This window comes from Symphalangus syndactylus, chromosome 6 (genome assembly GCF_028878055.3).
Source record: "Symphalangus syndactylus isolate Jambi chromosome 6, NHGRI_mSymSyn1-v2.1_pri, whole genome shotgun sequence".
Taxonomy (NCBI): Eukaryota; Metazoa; Chordata; class Mammalia; order Primates; family Hylobatidae; genus Symphalangus; species Symphalangus syndactylus.
In genome coordinates, this window is record NC_072428.2 from 138,184,335 (window position 1) to 138,210,760 (window position 26,426).

General features: G+C 43.4%; 1 protein-coding gene and 1 long non-coding RNA gene across 2 annotated transcripts in view; one reads left to right on the forward strand and one right to left on the reverse strand.

The window, feature by feature from the left end:
• CNTNAP2 (contactin associated protein 2) overlaps positions 1–26,426 on the forward strand; it is a 2,323,962-nt gene that overhangs the window by 2,254,257 nt on the left and 43,279 nt on the right. Inside the window, exon 22 of the mRNA XM_063641684.1 lies at positions 24,114–24,353. Coding sequence (XP_063497754.1) covers positions 24,114–24,353 — 240 coding nt within the window. The remainder of the gene's footprint in view (positions 1–24,113; positions 24,354–26,426) is intronic.
• The window catches only part of LOC129485161 (uncharacterized), a 75,029-nt gene continuing 61,590 nt past the window's right edge, over positions 12,988–26,426 (reverse strand). The window contains exon 5 of the long non-coding RNA XR_010121427.1: positions 12,988–14,400. This is a non-coding gene — a long non-coding RNA (uncharacterized lncRNA). The remainder of the gene's footprint in view (positions 14,401–26,426) is intronic.

Here is a 26,426-nt window from a genome sequence, read left to right on the forward strand (position 1 = left end):
CCAGCCATGTGGAACTGTGAGTCCATTAAACCTCTTTCCTTTATAAATTACCCAGTCTTGGGTATGTCTTTATTAGCAGCATGAGAATAGACTAATACACCACACATGCTCATTGATTTCCTGGTTTTGGGAAAGGCGCATTTCCCTCTCCCATCGGCCTTCTCTTTGCAAATTGTAGCCCCCGTTCAATGATCAGTTCAGTTGGCATTGACACCCACAGGCTTCCCTTGATCCTGTGCCCCAATCTAAATCCATAGCTCTCTCCTCTGGATGTCCTTCGTGTGACTGTGCATCATGGCCTTCTCTGTTTTGCCTCGGTCAGTGTTTATTCTTGACTATGAGATCCTGCAGGGTATTGTAGTATAACTGTTTCTCTGTGCCTCACAGTGCCAAGCACAGGGCCTTTTGTATAGAGCATACTAATAAAAATTTCTGATTCCAACTAAATTCTTGGATGCACACATAGGAAGTGTGACTTAATATATGCATGTGGAATCGAAATGATTACTTTATAGTTAGCATGTGTATGTTTGTATGCAGGAAATTCAAAACAAGTAAGTATTCAAACAAGCACAAAGTTTTATAACTAGGAAAAACACATGCTTATTTACTCCTGACCTGTGGAGCCCAGGTTCCAAGCCCTACACTATGTGATGAAGACACAAGACAAGAAAACATGGCACCTTCTTTGAGAAGCTTCCATCTAGTCAGGGAGAAAAACCTGTGCTCATATAACTGTAGCAGGCCCTATTACTCCTGACTACATTGGAGAGGCCAAAAGGAGCGTGCCTGATTCAGCCTAGGGGTGTTCAAGGTGGTCGTATCACTGGCTGAGGGGGTGTCTGAGGGAACACACAGCCAGGGGGCTGGGAGAAGCAGGGGTCAGAGCACAAAGAGGCTTGTTCAGCATTTCGAGGCGCCTGTGCTTTCTACTAGAGGCAGTCACTGAAGCAGAATGAGAGGATCTTACGCAGTTTCAGAAACGTTCCCCTGAGGGCCAGGTGGAGGATGAAATGGGGGGAAGAAGGCAAGAAGGCGGGCAGCCACGAGACCATGGCAAGAACTCTCAGACTGGAAATGAGGCTGGCTTGAGGGAAATGGGAAATGGGAGCTTTTGAGAATGTGAAGATTGCATGAGAAGGGATGGCTTTTGGGTGAGTGAGGAAGGCTGGCCTGCCAGTTCACCCGCCGGGAGCCCGGTGAGGTCTCATCCACTTACCATGTTGTCTGGGCTAGAGAGAGGTAGCACTTGTAGAAACTGCAATTAGGGGTCCTATGCTTTTGTTTAACTTTCTGGAAATAGAACAGGCCTCCCTTTTCATACATCTGTTATTCAGCCTTTAGATATTCTGCTTTCAAGCACCTAATCGGGAATGCATTAGAATAAAGCAGTTAGGAGCAGAATAACAGAAGGGTTAAGGTATTTAACTTCTCCAGGCCTGTTTCCTCTGTAAAACGAGAAAGAAGATAATAATAGCACCTATTTCACAGAGCAGCTGCAAAAATTAGTTAATGAATGTAAATTGCTCAGCCTAGAGCCCTGCATAAAATGTGCACTTAAGACATCAGCTACTTTTTTTTCCTGTATGACTGGTGAGGAAGGATGAGAAAAACATGAGGACTCCTTAGCTCTTCCAAAATACAGTCATGTGCTGCACAGGGACGATTCAGTCAACCACAGACTGTGTGTACAGCAGTGGTCCTATGAGATTATAATATGGTTATTTTTACTGTACCTTTTCTGTTTAACTACCTGTAGGTACACAAATACTACCATTGTGTTACAATTGCCTACAATATTGAGTACAACAACATGCTATACAGATTTGTAACCTAGGAACCATAGACCTTACCATATAGCCTAAGTGGATGGTGGGCTCTGCCATCTAGGTTTGTGGAAGTGCATTCTATGATGTTCCCACAGTAACAAAATTGCCTAACAAGACTCATTTCGCAGAGTGTATCCCCATCACTAAGCAACACATAACTAGTACTTGCTACAGTTGCAATATAGGCAAAGCCTCCCTTCTTAAATATAAATAAGCACACTTTTCACTTTAGAGATGCATTTTGTATACTAAATTTGAAGACATTGTTTTGCCTTTTTGTAGGGAGAGCTGGAAATTCTGCTCTTATATCCAGAGTGGCATCCGTGTGGCATAGTCATTCTTTGTATGTGTGCCTTTAGCCTATGGGTCATTGTCAGAATTTAGAAATTCAAGGTGCAGCCAGTTACATTGCTAGAGAGGTGGAATATTTCAGAGTCTCTGCAAACTTCCTTTAAGGAAAATGTCTTCTTTTGGAAAGCCATTCAGAAAACGTACTCAGTAGGACAGTTTCAACTTATTAAACTTTCAGGAATTTTTTTTTAATTGTCTCACACTGTCTCTTTTGCTGTATAAATGTTAACAGCAGGGTAAAGAGAGAAGCGTTCTTGAATTTCACTAGCTGTGGAGAAAATATTTCTCACTGCCCTGGGATACACAGGAAATCACAGTCTTTGGTTTCAGATGTTTAGTTTGGGATATTCAGGTGCATTCACAATACCTTTTGATTCATTATGACTTTAAACCATTTGTGGTTTGATCCTACAAATTGAGGACTTTTCTCCACGTGTGAAAAATAGAATAAAATTTTCTAACAAAGGGGATCTTGAAAAGAAGTTATCTTTATTTCTGCAGTTTCTACAAGAGTCCATAAACCCCTTTAGAACATGGCAAAAACTGCAGATTGGCAGTCATGGGTTGGCTGGACTGAAAGGGAAGGGGGCTCACATTTAATTTAGAGCATAAGAATAAGCTAAACAGCAAGGCACTGACAAATCATACAACAAGCAACAACTCCTAGCTGACTGCTCCGAAATAAACACATGGATTCCAGGCCTCATCTAGACCAAGAACATAATTCTGCAACTAAAATTAAACCTTCGGGACATGCAAACTCTTTAGGGAAAGGAGTGGAAGAAGAAGGAACTCAGAGGTTACCAAGCAATTGAGTGGTGAAAAGAACAGGCATGAAGTAAAGAGAACAGGTTTGAAGCAACGAAGGAAATTGCTTCTCCAAATGAAAAGTTTTGAAACACAGCCCTCACCAACCTCAGAAAAATGCTAACTCTGAAATAGGAAATGGAGATGGAATTGGAAATAGAATGTGAGGAATATCAGTAAACCCTTGTAATTGTGTGACCAACTTCTTTATAAGATTTTTAAACTCAAAAGTAAACACTTTTAAAAACTTAGAAGTGTAAGATTTTAAAGTGGTATAAAGATCTTGAATCAATTAGGCATTTAGATAGTGCATGCTGTGGAGCCCCAAACTTACAGAAGTGACACCAGAAAAGGCCAGAATGATCCCCTTCTGTGTTCCAGTACTCATGGGAAAAAATTATTTTTATTAATTTGTAAACGGCTAAAATATTTATGGACTAAATTCAGATGAGTAAAAAGATGAAGGTATTAGAGTTGTTTTTCTTTCTTTCTTTCTTTTTTGATACAGTTTCTCTCTTGCTGCCCGGGCTGGAGTACAGTGGCGTGATCTTGGCTCACTGCAACCTCTGCCCCCCGGGTTGAAGTGATTCTCCTGCCTCAGCCTCCCAGGTAGCTGGGATTACAGGCACCCACCATCACACCCAAATTTTTGTATTTTTAGTAGAGACGGGGTTTCACCATGTTGACCAGGCTGTTCTTGAACTCCTGACCTCAGGTGATCACTCACCTCGGCCTCCCAAAGTGCTGGGATTACAGGCATGAGCCACCGTGCGCAGCCTAGAATTGTTTTAATTTTCTATATCGGGTCTCATCTTGTTCTGAAGCATCCATTTCTATGTTCTTGGTTTGGGTTGAGGGGAGATTGAAGCTTGCACTTAAAGTCAACTAAGTCTGTCATTTAAAAATTGTTTCTTTTAGGTGAATTCAGTCTCTTTGAGGCAAATAGTCAATCTCTCTGCCTTCATATCTCCTTTCCAGAGTGTCAAGGGGCCCAGGATTACACGCAGTCTTCAGGGTCTGTGTTTATCTCCTGGGCTGTCATAACAAAGTACCACAAATTGGGTGGCTTACAGCAATACAGATTTATCCACTCACAGTTCCAGAGCCCAGAGCTCTGAAATCAGGGTGTCAGCAGGGGTGGGTCCTCTTGGGGACTCAGAGGAGGGAATTGTTCTTCTCTTCCAGCTTCTGATAGTTGCTGGCAGACCTTGGTTTTTCTGGGCTTGTGGAAGCATAATTTCACGCTCCGCCTCTGTCTCCACCTGGCTTTCTCGCTGTGTGTGTGTCTGTGTCTTCTCTTTTTTTTTTGAGATGGAGTCTCGCTCTGTCGCCCAGGCTGGAGTGCAGTGGCGCGATCTCGGCTCACTGCAAGCTCCGCCTCCCGGGTTCACGCCATTCTCCTGCCTCAGCCTCTCCGAGTAGCTGGGACTACAGGCGCCCGCCACCACGCCTGGCTAATTTTTTTTGTATTTTTAGTAGAGACGGGGTTTCACCGTGGTCTCGATCTCCTGACCTCGTGATCCGCCCGCCTCGGCCTCCCAAAGTGCTGGGATTACAAGCGTGAGCCACTGCGCCCGGCCTGTGTCTTCTCTTTTTATAAGAGCACCAGTCATTGGATTAGGGCTTAGCTTAACTAAAGATGACCTCATCTTAACTCGACCATTGTATTACTCCGTTCTCACGCTGCTATGAAGAAATGCCCAAGACTGGGTAATTTGTAAAGAAAAGAGGTTTAATTGACTCACAGTTCTGCATGGCTGGGTAGTCCTCAGGAAACACACAATCATGGCAGAAGGCAACTCTTCACAGGGTGACAGGAGAGAGAGAATGAGTGCCAGCAGGGGAGGTGCCAGACACTTATAAAACCATCAGATTGGCTGGGCACGGTGGCTCACGCCTGTAATCCCAGCACTTCAGGAGGCCAAGGCGAGCAGATCATGAGGTTAGGAGTTCGAGACCAGCCTGGCCAATATGGTGAAACCCCCCGTCTCTACTAAAAATACAAAAAAACTAGCTGGGCGTGGTGGTGCACGCCTGTAGTCCCAGCTACTTGGGAGGCTGAGGTAGGAGAATCGCTTGAACCCAGGAGGCAGAGGTTGCAGTGAGCCCAATTGTAGGCTAATGTAAGTGTTCTGAGCACATTTAAGGTAGGGTGTGTTTGGTAAGTTGAGTGTGTTAAATGCACTTTTATTCTGACAATATACGAGACAGTCATATTATTTTTTGACTGAATTAGTGGCTGAATTAATAAGTGAAAGACAAAAGCACTGCCTTTTTAGGGTTAGCTCAAAAACGTACGATGGGTTTACTGGGATGTAGCCCCTTCATGCTGGAGGAACCTCTGTACATGTGTTTCCTTAGGGCTTTGCAGTCACTGTTCCTTCTATCTGGAATGCTTCTTCCTTGGGTTCCTTTCACCTGGCTCAGAGCTCAAATGTAACCTCATCAGAGTGGCCTTCCCTGCTCCTGCTACCTAGAATAGTGTCTCACCATCTCACTCTGTCCCTTCTCCTGCTTTATTTTCTTGGTAAAATATCATTTCAGAGCACGAGGCTTTCTTTAAGGAAAGGACAGACATTTTGCTTATTGCTAAACTAGTTTTTGAGCTCATCCTGAAAAAAGTAGCTTTTTTGTATTTCACTTATTAATTCAGTCAAAAAATAATATTACTGTCTAGCAGGCCGGGCGTGGTGGCTCATGCCTGTAATCCCAGCACTTTGGGAGGCCAAGGCGGGCAGACTTCCTGAGGTCAGGAGTTCGAGACCAGCTTGGCCAACATGACGAAACCCCATCTCTACTAAAAATACAAAAATTAGCCAGGCATGGTAGAAGGCGCCTGTAATCCCAGCTGCTTGGGAGGCTGCAGCAGGAAAATCACTTGAACCTGGGAGGCAGAGGTTGCAGTGAGCCAAGATCGCACCATTGCACTCTAGCCTGGGTGAAAGAGTGAGACTCCATCTCAAATATAGATATTTGAGATATATATATATATCTGTCTAGCATAATGTCAGAATATGCAATATTAGTTAAATTATGTAGTCCTTGAAGGTAGAAAACTCTCTCTTTTTCACTACTGAATCCTCACCACCTGGCATAAAATAGATACTCAGTAATTCCTTGTGTGGGTGATAAATGAATGGGATTCCATAACGAAGTTGATCTGTGTAAGACTTTTATTTCACTCTTTCTATAAAATTAAGTCGGCCGGGCGCGGTGGCTCGCACCTGTAGTCCCAGCACTTTGGGAGGCCGAGGCGGGCGGATCACGAGGTCGGGAGATCGAGACCATCCTGGCTAACACAGTGAAACCCCGTCTCTACTAAAAATATAAAAAATTAGCTGGGCGTGGTGGTGGGCACCTGTAGTCCCAGCTATTTGGGAGGCTGAGGCAGGAGAATGGCGTGAACCTGGGAGGCAGAGCTTGCAGTGAGCTGAGATCGCGCCACTGCACTCCAGCCTGGGCAACAGAGCGAGACTCCATCTCAAAAAAAAAAAAAAAAATTCCACAATTTTTCCATGGATTCTTACCCAAGGCCACAGGTTGAAAAGAACTTATACAGCCAGGCACGGTGGCTCACGCTTGTAATCCCAGCACTTTGGGAGGCCGAGGCGGGCGGATCACGAGGTCAGGAGATCGAGACCACGGTGAAACCCCGTCTCTACTAAAAATACAAAAAATTAGCCAGGCGTGGTGGCGGGCGCCTGTAGTCCCAGCTACTCGGAGAGGCTGAGGCAGGAGAATGGCGTGAACCCGGGAGGCGGAGCTTGCAGTGAGCCGAGATTGCGCCACTGCACTCCAGCCTGGGTGACAGAGCGAGACTCTGTCTCAAAAAAAAAAAAAAAAAAAGAAAAGAAAAGAACTTATACAAATGGCAGATAGCATCATGGCTAAAGAAATAGAATCTTTTGAAGGCAATAACTATTTTACTTTTAAAATTGCTCACAAATTAAAGAATGCTGGTAGAGATAACAAAGATGATTTCCAGGAGTGAGAGACCATCATGCAGTTTGTGATTTCCAGATACTTTTGCAGAAAGGCAACCATGCTGTAGAGTCAGTAGCAGAGTTTTCACCACCTGTCTAAGACAGAGGCAAATGACCCAAAAAAAAAAGGCAACTTCAGGCCCTTCTTCAAAAATGCAAATCCAGGGCTACTTTCCAGCTGTCTCCATAGCATGGCAAAACAATATTCCCAGCCAAGCTTCAAGCCATTAAGAAAAACCATCACAGCTGTGCACGGTGGCTCACTTTGGGAGGCCGAGGCAGACGGATCACGAGATGAAGAGATTGAGACCTCTCTAACCAACATGGTGAAGGCCTGTGTCTACTAAAAATATAAAAATTAGCTGGGCACGGTGGTGCATGCCTATAGTCCCAGCTACTCAGGAGGCTGAGGCAGGAGAATCGATTGAACCTGGGAGGCAGAGATTGCAGTGAGCCAAGATAGCGTCACTGCACTCCAGCCTGGCAGCAGGACAAGACTCTGTCTCAAAAAAAAAAAGAAAAGAAAAGAAAAACCATCACATATGTTGGGCAGGTGCCAACATATCCATGGGGTTCAGTAGGCCCACAGTACTTCTAGGGACCCACAAAAATGATCTAATAACATTTAAAATCAGAAGAAAAAAATGAACTGTTAAGTCAAAGGAAAAATGTTTTAATATATATTTTAATACAGAGTATCATTATATTCATTTTTATACCAACAGTCTTAAAATATTACTTTTGATTTTTTTTCAATGGAGGAAGAAAACCTCGAAAGCAAAAGTGCCTAGGGCCTGTGAAAGTCATCACATGACCCTGATGTTGGGCCTGCTTTGCCTAAAAAAAGCATTCTAGACAGATATTCAGCTGGAAATACTGAAATGGGCTCATCAAAAGAATTAGATCTTTTGTTATCCAGAAAACCATACTTTCTAGGCAGATTCATTTCCCCCTAGATGCCTAAGATTCACGATAACATATTTTAGAGGCGAGATTAATGCGATCACCCCATAAAATATTTTAAGCTCTCATCTGTTCTGAAACAAAGTACGCAACATGTCACCAACAGAAAATGACTGCTCATACCGAGAAAATGTATTTTTTCAAGGTGCCACAGCCACTGTAATTTGCACCTCCTGAAGTGGAGATGGAAGTCCCCTCAACATGTACAGACAGTTAAAAGAGTCAAGGTAATGACAGGACTAGAGAATGTGCCCAGCTGGGAAAATAAGCACACAGCTTCAGAGCTGAAAATGAAGACCCCCACAAGCAAACATTTCAGATAGAGCCCCTCGTCTTTTGTTAAAAGTAAAATGAAAATCAACAGCCCTCTAAACCCCATCTGAGCCATGGAAGTCACTTCATTTAGGTGTCTAAGAGACGGCTGCAGCTTCAGTGCCTGTCTCAGATTAGCTTTGTTCTTCCTTGTCTCTTATCCTTTGAATAGCTCTGACAGTGCCACAAGGAGTAATTACCAATTCACAGGGGAATACATCTTCAGTTAAAGTGGATTATCTGCAAGTTGAGGGGTGGGGGTTGCCAGCGGCTGTAACTGAGTTAGGTATTAAGTATAATCTGCAAATGCAGGGAGGGTTCTGCAGAGCCTCAGGCAGTTCTTAACTTTCTAGAAGTAACTCCCAGCTGAGGCCTGCCCTGGTCTCCAGGCATCTGGATAATGTCTTAACTGGTAGAGTGATGGTTAAGAGCATGAGTTTTGGAGGCAAATTTCCTGGTTTTATGCACTGGTACTTCCTAGCTCATGTGATTCTGGGCAAGTTACTTCACTACAGTGAGCGACAGAATGGGTCCAAAATTGTACCAGCCATAGCAAGGTGCTGCAGATGTAGCAGGACGAGTTGCAGACAAAACTCCTCAGACACCAAGTTAAAGAAGGAAGAGGTTTATTCGGCCGGGAGCATCGGCAAGACTCCTGTCTCAAGAGCCAAGCTCCCCGAGTGAGCAATTCCTGTCCCTTTTAAGGGCTCACAATTCTAAGGGGGTCCACGTGAGAGGGTCGTGATCAATTGAGCAAGCAGGGGGTGCGTGACAGGGGCTGCATGCACCAGTGGTCAGAGTGAAACAGAACAGACTGGGAAGTTTCACAGTGTCTTTCTATACAATGTCTGGAATCTATAGATAACATCAGTTGCTAGGTCAGGGGTCAAATTTTAACTACCAGGCTTAGGTCAGGCAGGCCCAGGCCTGGTTTTGGGTCTGGTTCCTTGGTTTCAGGTCTGGTTCCTAGGCGCCGGGCTACCTGCCTTTAGTTTCCCGTCTCATTCCTTTTCTGAGTATAGAACAATATAAAACAATATGAGAGGGTCTGTCTCTCTTCCCTCACAAACATTAATAAGACACTGTGTTTCAAATGTTAAGCATACATCTAATACATGGTAATAACTCCAAGAATCTTTAGCTGTTACCATTATATTTTTTTAATTAAAATTGAATCCTTTTTTTTTTTTCTTTTGTGACAGAGTCCCTCTATTGCCCAGGCTGGAATGCCGTGCTGTGATCTTGGCTTACTGCAACCTCCACCTCGGGTTCAAGCCAGTCTCATGCCCCAACCTCCCAAGTAGCTGAAATTACAGGGGCGTGCCACTACACCCGGCTAATTTGTGCCACTACACCCGGCTAATTTTTGCATTTTTAGTAGTGACAGGGTTTCGCCATGTTGGCCAGGCTGGTTTCGAACTTCTGGCCTCAAGTGATCCGAAGTGCTGGGATTACCGACGTAAGCAACGGCACCCGGCCTCTGGTGTCATTATTAAGCATTCATTTAAGCCAAGATCTAAGGGGAACCAAGGCCCAGTAGCAAATCTGCTAATACTCAGGAAATGGGTTTGTGAGAAATGTTGCTGTTCTTTATCATTATTATTACTATTATAACTATTACTGCTACATTCACTATGAGAAAACATTCACCTCTCACAAATAACAGTAATAAGGGGTGAGCATTGCCAGGAGGAGGCAGAGGGCACACACTGGCCAAGTCCAGCTCTGTGCCGTGTGTACAGATACGTCTTCCAACTTCTGAAAAGTCCTTGTAAAGGTTTTCGCTGATTTGAGCTGTTTTCAGCTAAGTCACCAGAACATCCAGAATCTAATTTTAAATGAAGGTTATTATAATGCCCCTCAGTTTCATAGCCTCTTATTTAAGAGAGATTAGAATTCCGTGACGGAAAAGCTTTGTTTTAAGTTCCAAGAGATGTAAAGATTTGCTTGGCTGTCTTTAAATCCCATTTGGGAACTCACCATTTATATAAAAATGGATGACATATAATGTGTCTGTGGGAACAGTGAACTCTGAAGAGAAAGATGTGGTCAAATGGCCTGGCCTCCTCCCACCTCGGAGGACACACTGCACCCTCTTCCTACCCCTGATTTGGCCCTCTCAGGAATCTCAGCTCTAGACTGAGGCAGAAGGACATCAAGACACCCATTTCCAAAGCTCTCTGGCTCCCCAGTGCCTCTGGTTCTGTCTTTGTGACCTGACGTCTCAGTGGCTGGGTCCCAGACAGGGAGCTCTGGTCTCTGGTTCCTGGAGGCTGAGCCTGAATCCCTCCACGCAGAAAGAGAGTCAGGGACAGCACTGGGGGACTGAATCCCTGCCCCACCCTCTAGCAGAGTGACCTCAGTCAGGTAACTTTACTCCTCAGGCTCAGTTTCTTTTCTGGATAACAAAAGGTCATTCAACCCCATCTTGTGGGTTTTCTGTGGAGACTTAGTTAGATAAAGGACTGGCACACAGGGTGAAGTGAGGAAGCCTTCCCCTCTTCTGCACAGTGCCACACAGAACGGGGGTCTGAGGACCTGCCTTCTCCCCTGCACGGCTGGTCCCCCCACCCCTCCACCTTTCCCTGGTGTTTCCACCACACCCCACCAGCTGGAATGACACCAGGATTGAACTCAGTAGCCCCTTGGCTTACAGGGCCACTTTCTCCACACCTACCCTGGCAGACTTGATGTCATATTTGCTTTCAGTATAAGGTCCAGTTGAACATCCTCCCATTAATGCCCCACAGAACAAGTCTCAGCCTTCTCCCTGGTGCCGGCCTTTCCAAACCTGATGGCAGCGATGGTGTGCTTCCGGAGTCTTCTCTTCCCCACGTTCAGCATCCACAGTTGCTTCCACTCTGCTTCACATGACACCGTCTCAAGCATGGTGCCATCCTCCAAACACACCCCGGTTTATTATTGCTTTCCTGCTCAGAATGCTCTGTCCTGAACTGATGACCTCTCTGGGGTATTCTGACCACCTCAGGGGACGGTCTCAGAAACCGCTTTCTAAATTGGAATATAGACTCCATCCTTTTCATGACTCAGTCAGGTCTCACTCTTAATTCCTAAATCCCATATAATTAACAAAAATACCAGAGTCCTGAGGGGTTGCTGGAAAACAAAACTGGAAAAAAAACATCCAGTTTTGTTCTATCAGCCCCATTGTCCCAACAAAGGAGGGGTAGAGGAGGCTACGTACAGTTACCAGGTGTGTCCTATACAATTTGGTATTGAAGGTGATTGGGGTGGGGGAAGGCACGATGGCATTTGCAAATATAGAAATTGGTTATTCGTTTCTGCTAAACTGTATTTAGTTGTATCTAGGGAAATCATTTCAGCCTCTCAGAGTCCCTTTGGCTCATGATACTGTCCTCTTGAGTGGAGCCACCCCTTTTTACTAAATGCCATATGGCACATTCATCAATGTGCCATTATGTCTTTATCCAAGTTAATAAAATGATTAAATGTAGGCTTGGAATCACCACTAAAATTCTCCTTGAAGCCAATTTCTACCTATTTATCAAATTCCACCACTGTTCATCTCATGATTAATCTACCTTTAAAATACTCTCATGCATCACTGAACGACAGGGATACGTTCTGAGAAAAGTGTCATTAAGCAATTTCATCATTATGTGAATACCACAGAGTGCACTTACACAAACCCAGAAGGTGCAGCCTTCTGCACACATAGGCTGTATGCTACAGCCCATTGCTCCCAGGCCGCAGACCTGTGCAGCACGCCACTGCACTCAATACTGTAGGCAACGGTAACACAATGGTATTTGTTAACTAAACATAGACAAAGGATGGTAAAAATATGATATAAAAGATAAAAATTGGCCGGGTGCGGTGGCTCACGCCTGTAATCCCGGCACTTTGGGAGGCCGAGGTGGGTGGATCACAAGGTCAGGAGATCAAGACCAGCCTGGCCAACATGGTGAAACCCCGTCTCTACTAAAAATACAAAAAAAATTAGCTGGGTGTGGTGGTGCGTGCGTGTAGTCCCAGCTACTCGGAAGGCTGAGGCAGGAGCATCGCGTGAACCTGGGAGGTGGAGGTTGCAGTGAGTCAACGTCGCACTACTGCACTCCAGCCTGGGGACAGAGCAAGACTCTGTCTCAAAAAAAATAAATTAAAAATAAAAATTGGTACCCCTATATAGGACACCTAACAGGAATGAAGCTCGGCAGGACTGGAAGTTGCTCTGGATGAGTGAGTGGGTGGTAAGTGAATATGAAGGCCTAGGACATTATAGTACTGTAGATTTTATGAGCACTGGACACTTTGGCCACATTAAATTTATTTTTTACAATTTTCTTTCTTCAATAATAAATTAACCAGCTGGGTGCAGTGGTTCATGTCTGTAATCCCAGCACTTTGGGAGGCAGAGGAGGGTGGACCACTTGAGGTCAGGAGTTCAAAACCAGCCTGACCAACATGGTGAAACCCCATCTCTACTAAAAATACAAAAATTAGCCTGGTGTGGTGGCGTATGCCTGTAATCCCAGCTACTCGGGAGGCTGACGCAGGAGAATTGCTTGAACCCAGGAGGCAGAGGTTACCGTGAACCGAGATTGCGCCACTGCACTCCATCTCAAAATAAATAAATAAATAAAATAAATTAACCTTAGCATACTGTAACTTTTCTAACTTTATAGACTTCTTAATGTTTTCAAACGTTTTCACTTTTTTGTATTTTTGTATAACACTTAGATTAAAACACAAACACATTATACAGCTGTAAAAAAATATTTCTTTTTATATCCGTATTCTATCAGATTTTGCTATTTAAAAATTCGTTTTTAACTTTTAAGGCTTTTTTATTAAAAACTAAGACACAAATACACACATTTGCTTTGGCCTCCACAGGGTGAGGATCATCAATACCACTGTCTTCCACCTCCACGCCTTGTCCCACTGGGAGGTCTTCAGGGGCAGTGGCACACATGGAGCAGTCATCTCCTGTGATAACAATGCCTTCTTCTGGAATAGCTCCTGAAGGACCTGCCTGAGGCTGTTGTACAGTTACCCTTTTTAAAAGTAAAAAATAAAAAAATAAAGTAGGCTGGGTGCAGTGGCTCACACCTGTAATCCCAGCACTTTGGGAGGCTGAGGCAAGCAGATCACGAGGTCAGGAGTTCAAGACCAGCCTGGCCAACATGGTGAAACCCCGTCTCTACTAAAAATACAAAAATTAGCCAGGTGTGGTAGCAGGCGCCTGTAATCCCAGCTACTTGGGAGGCTGAGGAACAAGAATCAATTGAACCTGGTAGGTGGAAGTCGTAGTAGCTCAGATCGTGCCACTGCACTCCAGCCTGGACAACAGAGCAAGACTCAGTCTCAAAAAACAACAAAAAAGAAGTATACTCTAAAATAATGATAAATGATAAAAAGCACATTATGATAAATGCCAGGCAATAGAAAAATTTCAGCTCCATTATAATCTCCTGGGACCACCCTCCTACATGTGGTCCATCCTTGTCCAAAGCATCATTATGTGGTGCCTGACTGTACTACTCAAACATATTACAATGAGACCATATCTATTTGTCATGACCACAAAAATGTCATGAGAAACTTACTAAAATGCTTTGCTGAAATTTAGGTGGCCTCTCTCAGTGTTCTCCCACCTAGGAGGCTATTACCCCAATCTGAAAATAAAGGAACTGGCTTTAGGGGTTCAGCAGTGAGAATAGGTGTTGACAGAAAGAAGTATCCAAAGGCTTCCAAGTGGGTCTCCAGACTGTGTCCCTTGGTGGCATCCAGGGTGGTTGCGATCGTACGGTTTAAATTTTGTGATGATCCACTGGAGCTTCAAGTTCAGCCTCAAAGCATTAGGCTCTGTTTTCTGAACATCATTTTATATGGCAAGGTCCCGAGATTCTAATTTTTTCTTGTGTTAATTATGTGACATGGAGTGTCAATTAAGGGAACCATCCAATACACTTTCCAGAAACAGTTCTCCCCCTCAATTTCTTCGGGTGCTTGACTGGCTCATGGCCCTGGGGAAACCATCGCTTTCAATCCCTACCTCAGGTCCATTTCGTGATGTTTATGCTTTCATGCGATCTTAGTCTTCAAAGGATCTTTTTTTCTCTTGGGTAAGATAGCTTTAGAGGCCTTCTGGGATAGGAATTATAGTACAACTGAGAAGAAAGAAAGAAAAATGAAAAGTGGCTACTTTCTATTTTACTGAATCATTCAACTTGACATTATCTGGAAATACAAAAATTTGCTAACACACTTTTCCTAGCCTACACTTTGTTACGCTGCTGGTGAAATGTATGAGGTCAACATCTTTCTACCCTTTTTTCCCCATTGTCCCAAATTCTCCTGCTGTCCAGAGTTAGTTTCAAATGGCCCTCTGCTAGTCTTGGCCGGCATACCTACCAGTGGCTTGAAGAGGAATGAAGGAAGAGCTTGAAAACTGAAGCTCATTGTTTTTTTTTATGGTGTTGGCTAGAGTTTAACATGGTTCTCCAAAGCCAAAAAAACATTTTGGCAGAAGCGGAACACACACAGAGATAAATTATTTTTCTGTACTACATTTCAGTTGGTAATTTCATACACAGGATTCTATTTCTGCTGCTACCAAGTTAAAATGCAAAAGTGGAAACATTCCAATGAGTAAGAAGCAGGTCTGTTCATTCCCAGCTCATGAGAAACTCGGGACGCACATTAGTGTTCTGTTTCCCAGCAGCAAATAGCCAGGACATATAGCTTCAATTTACTGGGATTCGAAGAAGTCAAATCAGACCTGATTTCCCATGAAGTAAATCACAGCACCCCGCTCTGTGGTTTGAGTGACAGGTACATCCATTATTCTGAAAGGTCTTGTTACTTTCAGCAGAGCTTGTTATTCTTAGCCCTAAAAAATCATGCCATGTGACAGGTCACCTGAGGCTGAGGAACAGGGCACCAGCACCTCCCAGGCTTTCTATCTTACATCTGACAACTTGAAACATCCAGGAAAGAAGTGGAAAATCCACGTATCAGATGTGTGCTCCTACTCATTCCAAATGTCTGGTGTTTGGGAAACATTTAAGGGATCATAAATTCTCTTTTGTATCAGTGTTTTTGGTACTATGTAATTACAACTATATATATGTATAGTTATGTGTATATATATGTTATACTATACATAAAACTATATATAGTTATATATATGTATATATACAGCTATATATAAATATATACACAACTATATATAGTTCATATATATGTATATATAAACTATAAATATATATAAATATATAAATATATTTATAACATATAAATATAAATATAGCTTATAAATATATTTATATTTATATATATTTATATTTATGTTATATATTTATATATGTAATGTATAAATAAACATATTTATATATGTAATGTATAAATAAACATATTTATATATGTAATGTATAAATAAACATATTTATATATAAATTATATTTTATATCTATAAATATAAGATATGTAAACATATTTTATATATTATATAATAATAAATATATGATATATAAATATAATATGTATATTATATATATAAATATATATAATTTTTTTTTTTGAGACAGAGTCTCGCCCCGTTGTCCATGCTGGAGTGCAATGCCGTGATCTCCGCTCACTGCAACCTCTGCCTCCCAGGTTCAAGTGATTCTCCTGCCTCAGCCTCCCGAGTAGCTGGGATTACAGGCGTCCACCACCACGCCCAGCTAATTTTTTGTATCTTTAGTAGAGATGGGGTTTCACCATGTTGGCCAGGCTGGTCTCAAACTCCTGACCTTGTGATCCACCTGCCTCGGCCTCCCAAAGTGCTGGGATTACAGGAGTGAGCCACCATGCCCGGCCATTACAACTGTATTCTAAGATTAACTAGCAATCATAAGCTTTTCGTTTTCAGTCTAGATTTTAGAAATGCAAATGACACCAGGCCCAGTGACTCGCACCTGTAATCCCAACACTTTGGGAGGCCGAGGCAGGTGGATCACGAGGTCAGGAGTTCAAGACCAACCTGGCCAAGATGGTGAAACCCCCTCTCTACTAAAAATACAAAAAAAAATTAGCCAGGCATGGTTGCGGGCGCCTGTAATCTCAGCTATTCGGGAGGCTGAGGCAGAGAATTGCTTGAACCCAGGAGGTGGAGATTGCAGTGAGCCAAGATTGCGCCACTGCACTCCAGCCTGGGTGACAGAGCAAGACTCCGTCTCGAAAAAAAAAAAAGAAGAAATGTGAGTGACAATTTCAACCTATTTAGTATTCCCAAAAGCTCAGGAGCTGTGATAAATTGATACAAATAAAAATGTAATACTTCATCTTTTTGCAAAACAGTGTAGTGGGCTGTATGAAGACATTTCTTTTTATTGTTGACTCTGGAAAGAAAAAATCCAGTTTTGTTTTATCAGTCCTTAGAAAAAGATTTATGAGTTAAAATGCAGCAAAGGCCGGGTGCAGCGGCTCCCACCTATAACCCCAGCACTTTGGGAGGCTGAGGGGATAGGATTGCTTGAAGTCAGGAGTTCGAGACCAGCCTGGGCAACATAATGAGACCCTGCATCTACAGAAAATTTTTAAAAACAAGCCAGTCATGGTGGTGTGCGCCTGTAGTCCCAGGTACTTAGGAGGCTAAGGTGAAAGGATCACTTGAGCCCAGGGTTTCAAGGGTACAGTGAGGCCTATGATCACACCACTGCATTCCTGCCTCGCTGACAGTGAGACCCTGTCTCTAAAAATAATTAAAATTCAAAATGTGGTAGAGACAGTAGAAGAAAAAATGATTCTGCTTCTCCCAGCATTCTGCCTCTGCATAATTGAGTTAGTGCATTGTGTAGGTCAAGAACTATTTAAATTACACCTGCATATTTTAGTCCTGCATATTTCTTCATAAGAGAGAAAAGCATCTAATAAATACAATGAAATTTCATTCATGTCTTTAAGGGATGAATAAAATGTCAGTACATAATCGTATACATCAATTATGGATACAGATTTAATTCTGGCTGTGCATCTTTGGAAAGGCAGCTGATCAGCAAGACATCGCTGACCAAAAACTGCAGTCTGTTAGAGCGGGAGCTGACAGGGAACCTAGATGCCAGCATTTCCATGCCCTGCCTGATGTTTACCAGTTGATCACGTTCGAACCGAGGAATGAGGCTTATCTGATTTCATGTTGCTTTTTTTAGATGAATGCTCTTGGCTTTTTGTTGTTGTTATGGTTACTTCCCATTGATTTATTCCACTAACCATTTAGACTCCCGTTCATTCAACTATGGCCAAATGGGACTAGAATGGAAAAACGGAATCCCACCCGATCAGTGCAAATTCTATTTCTCTCTCTCCAAGAGGCCCAGATGCCCAGCCCTGACACTGGGAGCCACTGGGAGCTGCCGGGCCAGCACCTGGCCATGTTTTCAAGTGTACATCAGGTGACCACTCACCTATTGTACTTCAGTCTGATTTTCCAAGGAGTATTTAAAACTTCACCCAGGCAGTGATTTCAAACCGACTTTCTACTTATTCCACGAGGTACTGTCGAAATGTTCTATGTGTGAGGCCTGTCTGTGGAGGGTTTATATAGCAGTGGGTGTTCAGTGTTAAGTCCTGCCTTCCTTCATAGAAGAGAAATTTATCAGTTCCTCTGGGTGTCAGTTTTAGAGCAATACAACAACGTTTTGAAAGACAAGTCCATTTTTAATGAGACAGACAGATTTTCAGGTAATAGTACTGCTAGAAATAACATAATGATCTGCTGGTTCTGAATACACTGCTGAATTCCTGAGTATGCTGAAGACCTCCCCCTCCTCTTTCCTGGTTTTGTTCTGCACCTGTTTACCCTATGAAGCTGAAAAACAAACTTTGACTATAGCTAACTATGATTGTTCTAATTTCCATAGTACTTGATCCTCTCCCACACACCAAACTATGAATGACAGACTGCTGAATAGATGGTTTCAGTCACAGACAGTCCCTGACTTATGGTTCCACTTAGAAGTTTTCAACTTTACCATGGTTCAAAAGTGATATGCATTCAGTAGAAACCATACTTTGAATACCCATACAACCATTCTGTTTTCCACTTTCAACACTTTATTATAAAATAGGTGTTGTGTTAGATGACTTTACTGAACTGTAGACTAATGTAAGTGTTCTGAGTATGTTTAAGGTAGGCTGGGCTATGCCATGATGTTCCGTAGGTTACGTGTATTTAATGCATTTTTGATTTACGATATTTCCACCTTACGATGGGTATATGGGGAGGTAACCCCACTGTAAGTTGAAAAGCATCTGTATATTCATTCCTACAGTCACTGGTGATTACTTTGTGCAAGGCATTATTTTGGGGGAACACAAAGAGAAGTGACATTTAGTCCCAGCTGTCAAGAAAACTTTAATTCTAGGAAAGGCACAATTGCGGGCCTCTGGCCCATCTGAACAGAGCAGAAACACACCTTGTCCAATTCGATAGAGCCGGGAGCAGAATCCAGGAGGAAGCCCTACTGAGCGGGGGTCTCTGGTGTTCTAAAGTGATGGATAGTGACTGGTACTAAGTGTGAGGGGAGAGGGTGGATTACACCTGAATGGAACAGAGGCTCTAAGGCAGAACATTCAGGGACTTAGAGAGGCATCAAACTCCTCCACAACAATGTTCCCCAAACAAGAGTCATTTGAGGACCAACGTCATGATTTTTGCCATTTCTGATGACATTTTTACCATTTCTAGTGGCCTCCTTGACTGTTGTTTACCTAACATTTTCCTTTAAACGGACTCACCATTTTTACTTAAATAAATTTATGTTAAAAAGTTTATGTTAAAGAGAAATTTTGCAATACTACCATGAAATGAAATGCCAGTGTCGCTTGCTGTCATGACACGGTGGTGCTAAAAATGCATCATATAAAAATATAATGAAACTCAGCACTTGCCCACCAAAGCATCCAGGTCTGAGGTCTGACCTCTCTTTGTTAAAAAGGGAAAATAAAATAGCAAGTATTGGCACCATGATAAAGATAGTCCAGCCCCACACTGAGCCGGCCTGAGACTCTGAGGAATTGAAAGGGGAGTGGGGAAGGAATAAGACTGGATGTTATTTAGCTCCCAGTCTGTGAATTACCTAAAGACCCCCAGTGCCACCAGTGCGACATACTTCACCCCAGAACAGAGGGAAGGAGCAGAATGGTGGGCAGTGCTTTGGGGCCAGTTGTACTACGGTCTCTGCAGAGCGACGGTGTGCTGTGTTAGGGCTAGAATGAGGTTTGGCCATCTGTGTTGACCCTGCAGATTCTATGAAGTGTGACTTCCACAATCCCTAGCACAGTGGGGAGCACAGTAGATACTTATCAAGAGTCTTAAAGTAAGTCTCACTGATGCCCTAAAATCTTTTGCCTGTTTCATAAAAAGTAGAAAATGAAGTTGACAGTGTTTCTTTGTATCTCATAATATCACATCCCCCTCCCCAAAAAGGAATGTCGATAGAAAACTAAAAGATATCAAACCTAACAAAAATCATCTGGTGAATAGGTCCCATGGAATACACAAGAAGAAGATATAGGTGCATTTAAATAATCTCAAAGGAAAATAAGAAACCTCCTTTGAGAAGTCACATCTAAATGCTTATAATCCAGGCTGGGCACAGTGGCTCATGCCGGTAATCCCAGCACTCTGGGAGGCCGAGGTGGGTGGATCGCTTGAGCCTAGGAGTTTGGGACCAACCTGGGTAACATGACAAAACCCCGCCTCCACAAAAAAATCCTAAAAAATATATTAGTCGGGCACGGTAGCACACGAGTGTGGTTCCAGCTACTCAAGAGGCTGAGGTGGGAGGATCGCTTGAGCCCAGGAGGTTGAGGCTGCAGTGAGCTGAGATTGTGCCTTGCACTCCAGCCTGGATAACAGAGTAAGACCCTGTCTCATAAATAATAAATAAATAAATTAATTAATTAAATAAATCCCTGTCCAAATAAATAAATGCTTGTCCAATTGCTGAAAAGGAGCTCGAGGATGTCCACAAGGCCCCAAGCACTGTCCTCCGTGGAGCTGGCTCTATTCTCCCTGTGTTTCCTGCTCAGGTGCCCTTTTCTCTTTAATTTCTCATAGCACTCCTGCTTCTCACTTGGCATTCAGTAACTGAACGAGGAGCGGGAAAGCATGCTAATGCATCGCAAATGGAGTTGCTGCATTTCCTTAAAAGGACTGTCATAAGCATTTCATTTTAACGTGTTACCCGGAATCGTGTCAGTGTTTTAAGGGGACTATTTTCTGTAATCCATATCATTATGAATATAAGACATTAACGTACTGATTGTCACTTGAGAATATAATTTTAAAGTGATTGTACTGCATTTCTACAATTTTCATTTTTAAAGCAAGTTTCCCCCACAAATAACACCTTATCCAAGACACCTCCAGGCAGAACGCTGTTTCTTACAGTAAATGATATTTTAATATTTGATTTCAGTAGAGACCAGTCTAATCAATTATAGGGTAACATACTTTACTTGTACTAAATTCAAAAAAGTGATAGCTATACTGTCATTTGTAGATGTTCTTAAGAAATATGGAATCTTATTCCAGACAGGCATTTCTGTAACTTTCTGGTGCTTTAAATGATGCTAATGAAGATTTGACATCAGTTCGCCACATTTTCGAAAATCAAATTGTTGGCTCAGCCTCTAATGAAACACAATCTCAAAGCAGTTTTAACAACCATTTACATTTTTTCTAAAAACCTCACTCTACCATTTCTATGGGGTCCCTGACTAGAAATATCAAAAGTCTACATGAATATAAAACAATATAGTCTATTATTTTCAAAGAGAAATTGAGACTAATGCAAAATATTTGACTTCTCTTTTTTTTATATGAAACATAAATGTTTATTCATTGGCAAAGCCTTAACTTCTCTAAGCCTCGGTTTCCTTATCTGTCACTTGGGGGGCAATCCTATTTAGCTCAGATGGTTGCCAGGAGACTTAATGGGATACTGCATAATAAGTACTAAGCACAGTGCCCCTCATCATGTACTGCCCTTGGTCTGTGCTGTAATATTGAAGCAGGAGATTTCCCTGACCCCTTTGTGGGACTTGTAACAGGGGTGCCCTCAATTATCCGGCCCACAGCTTTCGACTCTTCATGGGAGGAAGCATGCAAGTGAATGAGGCAGAACTGGAGTGCACGATTGCTGGAACCAGCCAGCCACTTAGGTACTGCCAGGAGCAAACTCCACTCACTTGGACCCACTGTGCTCTACCCCTTGCAGGGGGAAGCATGCGGGTGAGTGGGTGCATGAGCCAGGGTGAGCGCTTTTGAGTGCCAACAGGAGTGAACTCTGTGCAGGTTCTGTGGCAGCATCTAGGGGTGGTGCCTGCAACCCGAAGCCCCAGAGGGCATGTTACAGTGCTTTTAGTTCTGCTGTCCCCAGACGGCCTAAGTGTCAATAGCTCAGTGGCTTTTCACGTAAGCTGGCTGCCTTCTGCCAGTGAGGACAAAGGGCAAGTGTGACAGCCTTTTGTAGCCACACTAGCAGCACCTGAGCTCTTTTCCTGCATCCAGGAGAAATGATGTCACACAAATTGAAGGATGACAAATGTAGGGGATTTTTATTGCCGATGAAAGTGGCTCTCAGCAGGAAGGGAAGTTGAAAAGGGGATGGAGAGGGATGGTAATCTTCTCCTGAAGTCCAGCCATCTCTGGCCAGATTCTTCTCTGATGTTACGTGTCAAGCTGTCCCTCTGAAGTCAAGCCGCTTCTCTCTAACATCTAACCATAGTCACTAATGTCCAGCTGCTTCTCTTCTCTCTGCCAGCTGAGTATGGGGTTTTTATAGGCACAGGATGTGGGGGGGAGTGGGCAGGGCCATGGGTGGTTTTGGAAAAGGCAACATTTGAGCTGGAAAACAGGGATGTAAGTTCTCACTTTGGGCTGCAGTTTCTGGCTTGAGGGTGAAGGTTTGACAGGGACCCACCCCTTTCTGCCTAGATTTTCTCTGCTACCTTTCTCTACCATTGTATCAATATTATCACATGGCTCTGAGTTGGAACCATCAGGTCCTGCAAACTCCAGAGTATCTACTTACTGCACATTGGCCCCCCCCCAGGGGAATTGGTCCCAGCCAAGGGTCTCTAGGAAAGAGGTACATCAACTAGATGTGGAACACACTCCAGTTTTGGAAATACTAGTTCTGCTCTCCAGGGCATCAGAATCCTCCTTTTTGTGACCCTGCTGCCTTACAGGAAAGAAACAACAGCTGAAACACTGAGAATTTTCCCCAATAGGGAGAAGGCACAGAAAGGAGAAAAGCTAAAGAAGACAGTGAAAGAACCCCAAAGAGAATGGAAAAGTGAGAGCAGGCCATTTGCCAGGGCTCATTCCTGCCATCCAGCCCCAGCTTCTGGCTGCTCAGTGGACACTTCTGCCAATGCTTACAGCCCCACAGGCCTGGGCCCAGGAGCCTCTGCTGCGGCCTGTGATTTCTCTCCCTGCTCCACCACCGGAACCCCATGCCCCAGGCTCCCTCCCTGGAGGCCACCTCAGAAGGAGATACCAAGGGGAAGACAGCTCTTTAAGAAGTGTGGACTCCATGTTAAATTGAGATCCCACAGGTAGATACGGCTTTGAAACAATTGATTTTCTGTGGTGTCATAGGGAAACCTGCCCTCCTCAAAGTTGGGAAAACTGTCAGGGACCCTATGAAATGGAGCCGGAGTCAGAAGTTTTCTACCCAGCTCTCTAAAAGAGGAGACAAAACTAACAAACAAACAAACACTGGTTCATGACAGATAACAGAACGGCTTCAGCAAAGGGCAAGCAAGCGTACAAAGATGCTGGAGAAGAACAACGCACTTTATCCATGTCCCTCGCAGCACCCTGCCTCAGCCCTGAGGCAAAAGAATCTTCGTGTGAGCCCAGGGAGTCGGCAGGGACATGAGGGGTTGATGCAGCACTTGCTCAGAGCAATTGCGACGCTGCCGCTGGAATTATCTTTCTCACACAGTTCCCAGTAGTGGTTAAAAGGCTCTGAGGTCAGTCCGCCTGGCCCACTAGCTAAGGGCTCTTAAGCATTTAAGGACTCTTTCAACATTTGTTTCTGTTAGTTTCTAAAACTTGGGACAGAGGGCTATTGATTTAACTGGTATAACAATGTGTGGGTACATTGCACTTGGTACCTTGGAAATGCCTCTATTCAGTCTCACCTCTGAGCTGAGTTAGTTTGGGAAGATGTTGAGCCTACAGGTGGTGGGGAGATGGTGAGATTCATCAATACATGTGTATGTTTGTGATTGGGTTGGGAAAGTTTCCTGACTGCCAAAACCTCCATCAGACACTAGCGGGGATTCTGTAAATCTCAGAATTCCAAGGGGATTGGATTTTGAAGAAAGGAGATGTTCACGTACAGGCTACTAGAATTCTTGTTCTTTTTTTTTTTTTTTAAATTCTGAAAAAGAAAGTAAGTAAGAGATATAAAACAGAACCAAATTTTGCTAGGAGGGCAGAGCAGGGCTGCTTTGTTCAGTTTGTTAAGAGGGTCATGGAAGCATCAGAAAAGATAAAGAGAAAAATCAATCAGAACCAAGTCACTGTTGTGAGTTTCGGCAGCATCTGAAGTAGCCAGAAGGTACTGAGAAATGTATTTTATCACATATAGTCTTATGTGTGACTTTCACCCTACCATATTCTCTGTTAACACAAGGTTCCTTTAAAGTCAAGTCTGCAGCCCTAAATCTTATCCACTCATTAATATTTCATCTAAAACAATGTAACGTCTTAAACTGAAACCTAAATGTAAGCTTTGGACACAAACATTCAAAGACGGGTATGTTGTACAGCTGGACTATGGTGAGTCGAGTAACATTTTCATTTCTTTTTTTCTTTTAGAAACAGGGAAAATTGACCAAGAGATTCACAAATACAACACCCCAGGATTCACTGGTTGCCTCTCCAGAGTCCAGTTCAACCAGATCGCCCCTCTCAAGGCCGCCTTGAGGCAGACCAACGCCTCGGCTCACGTCCACATCCAGGGCGAGCTGGTGGAGTCCAACTGCGGGGCCTCGCCGCTGACCCTGTCCCCCATGTCGTCTGCCACCGACCCCTGGCACCTGGATCACCTGGATTCAGGTAAGGTCTCCAGCAACCTCAGGCAGGTTGCTTCATTTCTTTAAACCCCAGTCTCTTGGGACTATGGAATGGATTTAATAACAGAACCTCACTGGTAATGTCATTGGAGGATTAAGAAAGGGCAAAGGAACGTTGTAAGTATGGAGTTCTCAGGGCAGCACTTAGCACATCTGAAATACTCAGGGCCAGAAATAAATAAGTTGAAGGTAAAGAATGTAGGAACTCTTAACTCTTCAATTAGGTTAAATGATGACTTGCCTAAACTGATGTCTGCACCATGACTGTGGGTGATTTGATCAATTCACTGTCTCTCTTTTGCCTCTTATGACTCTCAATGACTTGCTGTAACATAGTCTGTGTTTTAATTTAAGAAGAGATTTACCTAAAGCAATATAGAGATCCATCTCCTGGCTCTGTATTTATATGAATAATACTGTTGGCTTCCAGATCTTTAAGAGGTGCCTTTAAGCTTGCAAAACTCTGTGGATTTAGTCCCACTTCTTTGAGTGATAAGACATGTAATTTGAAAGCACAGGGCTCAAATGAAAGGATGTAGCTGTTGGCTGAAAAATTAATTGGATGAAAAGAGTATACACAGAACCCTGGGTGGCAGACAGCCTATTAAGCTGTATCTCAGGAGACTTAGGTCATACTCCTAGCTCCACCTAAATTGGCCTTGGGCAACTCAAGTGACCTGCCCAAGCATCTGCTTTTTCACCCATAAGGTGAAGAAGGGGAGGGGAGTGTAACCTCTAAGTGACCTCCAAATCCAACATTCAATGGGTCTCCAGGCAACATGTGGTGTTGCTGATGCTAAAAACAGGAAGAAGATGAGGCAGGAAGCAACAGCTACGAGGCCTGGATTCCAGCACCATCACTGCCTCTCACCAGCAGATTAACCTTGGGCAGTTTTCATAACCTCATTCCTCAGTTTCCCCGTTTCCTAAATGGAGATAAGACCTAACTCATGGAATTCTATTTAAAGTGATGTGTTTGAATCTGACGTGTTTTATCACAAGCATGTAGCAAGTGTTAAAGTTTAGCTACAATAGATATTAATAATCATGGTTATTATATTAGACACAATTGGCTATAATGCTTGAACGTTGAGTAAAGACTTCCAAATCCTCTCTCCCTGCAAACTTTTGTAATTTGTAACAGTTCATTCTCTAAACCTTGTGCATTTGATTGCTTTAATCATGTTCCAGCCCTGCACATGGAGCGTGTGGCATCAGTGCAGCTATCGTCATCGTGATTCCTTGCCAGGGTTGTGCTGCAAAGCTTTGTGAAGCTTCGAGAGAAGCCAAAATTGCCCTGTTGTCAGAATAACCCATTTACAGACGAAAGAATCCTCTTTGTTCCTCACACATGGATTCCTAGAACTTGACACGGGGTGCTGTGTGCTAAGGGCACGTATGAAGAATTCCCTTTTATGAATGTTGTTAAGATTACACAGCGGGCTGGCTTGAACAAAGGAAAGCATTCCTAATGCTGAAAGAAGAAAAGTAAGAGTGAAAATACAAGAGGAGAAAAGACATGTCAGGGCCACAGAGGAACAGAGATCTCTCAGATAAATTCCTCCAAATGCCCGAGTAGACAAATACCATGAATGATCTTTGCAATGCAGGAGTCCTTCCGCTGTCAAAGGGACCCACTGCCTGAGGATGTGAGCACCTGTGATCTAAGTCAGGGCCAAGAGACTAGTTTCTAAAACATCTAGATCCTACCTTGGGCCAATATGAGTTTTATGTATTATTACTTACTTAGGAACTTGTTTGTTTGTTAAGATCTGTGAGATATGACCAAAGAAAGAGTTTTTGTTCCTTTATTTTAAAAAAAATCATGCTTTGTGTGTGACAGGTTTTGTTTGTTTGTTTGTTTTTGGAGACAGTCTCACCCAGTTGCCCAGGCTGGAGTACAATGGCACCATTGCAACCTCTGCCTCCCGGGTTTAAGCGATTCTCCTGCCTCAGCCTCCTGAGTAGCTGGGATTACAGACACCCGCCATCATGCCCACTTAATTTTTGTATTTTTGTAGAGACAGGATTTCACCATGTTGGCCAGACTGGTCTT